General features: G+C 50.0%; 1 protein-coding gene across 1 annotated transcript in view; it reads right to left on the bottom strand.

Annotated features, from left to right (window-relative positions):
• The window catches only part of LOC115271353 (integrin alpha-D-like), a 26,897-nt gene extending 21,697 nt beyond the window's left edge, over nt 1-5,200 (bottom strand). The window contains exons 1-2 of the mRNA XM_029913290.1: nt 5,164-5,200; nt 62-147 (exon numbers count right to left, since the gene is read on the bottom strand). Coding sequence (XP_029769150.1) covers nt 62-147; nt 5,164-5,200 — 123 coding nt within the window. The remainder of the gene's footprint in view (nt 1-61; nt 148-5,163) is intronic.
• Nucleotides 5,201-6,026: the final 826 nt, after the last annotated feature.

A 6,026-nucleotide genomic window follows, 5' to 3' on the forward strand; every position in this document is an offset into this window, starting at 1 on the left:
TATGGGGCCCTGAGCCCACGTTCGGCCCTTACCCCCCAGCGCTGGCACTCCCGAACTGCACCACACTCTGCCCAAAGCCCGCTGCTGCCTCCTGGAAGGTGATGGGGTCCTCCACCTCCACACTGAATCCACGGCTCGGTGCCAGCACTGCAGGGGTTAAACAGTCACCAGTTAGAGCTTCCCCTATGGAGAACGGGCCAGTGGTTGGGTCTGAAGGGCCGGCTCCTTTTGGCTATGGGACTGAATTCCACACACACACACCCCGCCCGCTCTAACCCACCAAATCCCACTCCTCTCCCAAAGCCAGGGATAGAACCCAGGCGTCCTGACTCCCAGCTCCTCACCACCTGCTCCCTGTTCGTTAGCCCTCAAGGGCTATATTATGCAAATCATTCCCTGTATTCATTTGCATAGCACCAGACACACCCACTTAAAAATAAATATCATGAGTGGAGCTAGCGCTGGTGAATGAAGCCCTAGATTTATCTCCATCCGCTTTCCTGATGCTGATCCGTAGCGGGTGCACTTCCTGTAGGGGTAGAAGGGTCAGATCAGACTTCATAAACTGAGAGATTCCAAGGCCAGAAGGGACCATTGTGATTGTCTAGTCTGACCTCCTGGATAACACAGGCCAGAGAACTTCCCTATATTAATTCCTGATTGAACTACGGCAGATCTTTCAGAAAAACGTCCAATCACGATATCCAGTGATGGAGAATCCACAACTCTTGGCAAACTGTATGTGGTTGGTCAATGTTGAATTAGGCTTCCTGTTAAAAATGTTGGCTTTATTTGCAGTCACAGGCCATGTCTGCACTACCTCTCACGGTGGCAAAACTTATGTCACTCAAGGGTCTGAAAAAACCACACCCCCGAGTGACATAAGTTTCACTGGCATAAGTTGTATTGTGCAGAACGCTATGTCGGTAGAGAGCTTCTCCCACCAACAGAGCTACAACCGCAAACAACCGTTGAGGTTGTTTAGTTATGTTGACCGGAGAGCTCTTTCCTGTCGGCATAGAGTAGCTACATGAGTGATCTTACATCGGTGCAGCTGCATCGGCACAGCTGTGCCGCTGTACACTCGCTAGTGTAGACACGGCCTTTGCTTGTCTAACATCAACTTTCAGCCATTGGATCGTGTTAGCCCTTTATCTGCTAGATTGATGAGACCAATATTAAATATTTGTCCTCCTCATAAGTACTCATAGACTGGGGTCAAGTCACCCCTTAACCTTCCCTTAACTAGGCTGATCTCCTTGAGTCTATCACTATGAGGCAGGTTTTCCAATCCTTTCCTTAGTCTCATGGCTCTTCTCTGACCCCTCTCCAATTGATCAACATCCTTTGTGCATTGTGGGCACCAGAACTGGACTCACTATTCCAGCAGGGGTCGCACCAGGGCCAAATACAGAGGTAAAATGCAATAGAGCCTCAGAGTTATGAACACCTCGGGAATGGAGGTTGTTCGTAACTCTGAAATGTTCGTAACTCGAACAAAACATTATGGTTGTTCTTTCAAAAGTTTACAACTGAATATTGACACAATACAGCTTTGAAACTTTACTATGCAAAAGAAAAATGCAGCTTCCCCTTTATATTTTTTGAAGTTTATGTTTAACACAGCACTGTGCTGTATTAGCTTTTTATTATTGGTCTCTGATGCTGTGTGGGTGCGTACTTCTGGTTTAAATGAGGTATGTGGTTGACTGATCAGTTCGTAACTCTGGTGTTCGTAAATCTGAGGTTCTACTGTAACCTCTCTCTTCCTGCCCAAGATTCCCTTGTTCATGCAAGCTGAGACCCCCAAACTCATGTCACACAAGAAACAGGCAGTGCATGGCAACACTGAATCCCTAATGCATAGGGTAGCTAACCCACTCCCCACCTCCACCCGCGGGACTGGCTGGGAGAAGTGGGTGAGTGGGGAAACTCCTCTACAATTCGCTGATCTTCCCCACATCCTCCACCTCCTGGTAGCCAATCAGGGCTGCCGCAGGAGGCAAGCTGGGCTGAGAGGAATTGTGGGAGAGAAGTAGGGAGTGTAATAATCTCTCAGGGTGGCTCTGCTCTCCTCTCCCCTGGCCCTTCTGCCCTCTCCATTCCTGCAAGCCCAGACCTGGGAAGGAGAGTCCCCTTGGAGCTGCCCCCTCCAGTCTGGGAGGAGGTAAAGACTCTCCAGATTTGTAGGAGGAGCAGATGTGGGGCAAGGTGGGGTGTAGAATTCTGGGGCTGGGGGATGAGGTTGGAAAATTGTGGGGCTGGTTGGACAAAGGGAGTGCTCAGAGGGCGGGGGCAGGCTTCCCCGATCTTCCCTTCATCCCTTTTTAGGACCCGTCTCCCAATGTGCCTCAAACTCCCCAGTTCCAGCCTCAAGTCTGTCAACCTTATTCTCAGCCACCACAACGTGTGACCTCCCCCCATGCCCTGAGGGGTCCCAGCTTCACAGACAGCGGAGATGTGACTTTGAATCAGGAAGAAGCTGTGGTGGCTTTACAGCAGGACTGTGCCAACCATGTCCACTTCCTGCCCACCAACCGCAGCCCCAGCCCACATCTTACCAAGCATACGTGCCCCACGGAGAGGGAGAGTCACACCTCCCCCCCATCCACTCCCAGAGAGACCCAACAAGTGGCCACATCTCAGTGCCGGTGGGTGAGGGAATCCTTGTACAAACAGCTCCCATGCCCCACCCCATAGGTGGCTGCATCTCAGTGCCGGGCAAATAACTTCAGGGATTTTATGCCTGCAAAATATCGATTTCATGTGTATTATACCATGTTTTTGGTGTAGTATTTTTTAATATTCTCCAGAGAATGAGAATTATAATCCAGTGTCAAAACAGAGCCCTCACCGGCATATGCAAATAGATTCACACCAACTTTATATTATGCCCTTAACTGTTCATTGCTTACCAACATAGCCTCTTTTACCCTGTTTAGGTTGGCATTGGGGGCCTGTTGCACACATTTTAACAATTTCGCTATCTTACTGTTCATTTGTGGCCATTACTGTCTCTCTCCGGCTCTGCATTGGCATTTCTCCAGGTCCTTCATGTCCTTCATGTCCTCCTGTGAGCATGTCAGCTTGTAACATCTTCGGCGCTACTATTCTATTTCCTCTGCCATCACCAACAGACAGTTCTGCCTTGAACTGAAAATGTGGAGATGATCTGGAATGTCCTGACCACCCAATAGTAATAGCCTTAATTATCCTCTGTAAAGTCTCATCATTACTGTAGCCTCAGCAAGTTCATTCCAAAACCTTTCTGAGACTGAACACCAGACCCCACTCCCCGCCAAGTGCTGGGGATAGAACCCAGGAGTCCTGACTCCCAGCCCCTCCCCACCAGCTCATTCAAGTTTCCCTTGTGTCTAGCCCTGGAGGGCCATTTTATGCAAAACGTTTCATGCATTCATATGCATAGCAGCAGACAGTGGAGTGCGTTTAATATATATATATATATTATATATATATATATATAAATATAATGAGTGCGTTTAGCACTGGTGAATGAAGCCCTTGATTTATCTCTTGCCGATCCAGATTCATAGGGGGAGGGGGAGTTTCTGTAGGGTCGCAGGGGCAGATCGGCCTTCATAGAATTATAGACCATAACGCCAGAAGGAACCGCTGTGTTCATCTAGCCTGACTTCCTGTGTAACACGAGCCAGGGAGCTTCTCTGAATTAATCCCTGTTTGAACTAGACTGGAACATTTAGAAAAAGATCCAATCTCGATGTAAAATTGCCAGTGACGGGGAATCCACCACGACCCCTGGTAAATTGTTCCAGTGGTTAATTCTTCTCACTGTTAGAAATGTTACACCTCATTTCCAGTCTGAATTTGTCTAGCTTCAGCTTCCAGCCATTGGATCGTGTTAGACCTTCCTCTGCTAGACTGAAGAGCCCATCATCAAATATTTGTTCCCCACGCAGGTACTTATAGACTGAGATCAGCACCACTTTGCCTTCGCTTTGTTAATCTAAATAGTGATAGACTCAAGGAGCTCAATCTATCAGGCAGGTTTTCTAATGCTTTGATCATTCCCATGGCTGTTCTCCGAGCCCTCTCCAATTCATCAACATCCTTCTTCGACTGTGGGCACCAGAACTGGCCACAGGAGTCCAGCAGCACTCGCACCACTGGCAAATACAGAGGTAAAATAACCTCTCTGCTCCTACTCCAGTTTCCCCTTCTTACGCATCCAAGGATTGGCTGCAGCATCGCACTGGGAGCTCCTTGGCCCAGGCAGTTCTTGGTCTCTCTGCCGAGTCTATCAGTTAATGCAGGGTGGCGTAGTAAGCTTGTGCCGTGGGAGCCACAGCTGAGACCCACCAAATTCATGTCACACAAGAAACACCAAACAGCCCATCAGTGGCAACAGTGAATCCGTAACACACTGTGGCCATCTCTCCCCGAGAATCCCCTGGGAGCTGCCCCCTCCAGGCCTGGGAGGTACTAAAGACCCCCCAGAACATTAGGAGGAGCAGATATGGGGCAAAGTGGGGTGCAGAATTGTGGAGCTGGGGGGATGGGGCCTGGGGACCAAGGAGCTGAGGTTGGGGAAGGAGCTGAGGTTGCCTCCCCCATTCTTCCCTTCATCCCTTTTCAGACCCCATCTTCCAGTCTGTCCCCCCTTCCCAGCCCATCCCCCTCACTCTCAGCCACCCCAAAGTCAGCCCCCCTCCATTCCCTGATGGGTCCAGGCCACACAGACAGGAGAGACGTGACATTGAAGCAGGGGGAAGCGGCTGTGGTTTTACAGCAGGATTGTGCAATTGCAAACACTGCATCCACTTCACACCTGCCAGACCCTCCCCCCACAGAGAAGGGGAGTCGCATCTGTGACCCACTCCCATCCCAGAGAGTCTGGGGGAACAGAACACAGAGGGAACTGAACCCAGGAGTCCTGATTATCAGCCCCCCACCTCCTCTAAGCCACTACAGCCCCATTCCTCTCCCAAATCTAGGGAGAGAACCTAGGACTCCTGAGACACAGGCCCCCTGCTCTAACCCACCAGACCCACCTCCCCACCCCCCAGAGCCAGCCAGGGATAGGACCCAGGAGTCCCAACCGTCCAGCTGCTCCCATCTCCCTGCCAGAGGGGTACTCGCTGGGCACCCATGTGGAGGGGCCCAGCTTTTCTGGCTGGCACTTACCTGCGCACAGGTAGAGTAGCAGAGGCAGGGGGTCCATCCTGTGCTGGGTGAGGGGTGTGTGTGGAGCGGGGAGTGAGAGGTTCAAGGATGCTGCCTGGAGAGGAGGCAGCAGAGTGCAGAGGAAAGAGAAGTGATATTGAAAAGAGAAAAATACTGATGAGGGGTGGAGGTGAGGACTCAGAGGTGTTATAGGGAGGGAACAGAATAGAGACAAGAGAAAGTCAAGTACACTGAGACACCCAACTAGTCAGACACACACGCAGCTACATAGAGACTGACGAAAAAACAAAAAAGACCAACCACGAACACCCTGAACTCCCCCATACCCTTCTTCTTCACCTCCACCAGTGGTCAACTAGTTACATGTGATGTTGCTAATTTAGTCATTTTCCATCCCCCCGCACACTTTGTAAATTCAAACACCCCTCTAATTTCAATTCTTGGGGAAAATACTGCGAACGCACCTACCCTGAGACAAACAGACACAACTAGACAGACACCCATACAACTACCCTGAGACAGACAGACACACAACCAGAGAGACAAACACCCCTTCTCTGAGACAGACAGACACACAACTACACTGAAATAGACAGATACACAATTAGACACACAACTGCAGTGAGAGACACACACAGTTAAACAGACAGACAGACTACTCTGAGACAGAGACAGACACGTGACAATATTGAGACACACAAATCACACACACAAAACAACACTAAGTCACCCAAACACACACACACACACAATATGACACTGAGACAACCAGACAGGGACAGTCACAGTCCAATGATCCACAGACAGACAGACAGACACACAAAAACACCACACAGACACCAACTCACACACCCTTGCACTGA

The sequence above is a fragment of the Terrapene carolina genome, unplaced genomic scaffold, assembly GCF_002925995.2.
Source record: "Terrapene carolina triunguis isolate 2854851 unplaced genomic scaffold, T_m_triunguis-2.0 Scaffold571, whole genome shotgun sequence".
In the NCBI taxonomy this organism is placed as follows: domain Eukaryota; kingdom Metazoa; phylum Chordata; order Testudines; family Emydidae; genus Terrapene; species Terrapene triunguis.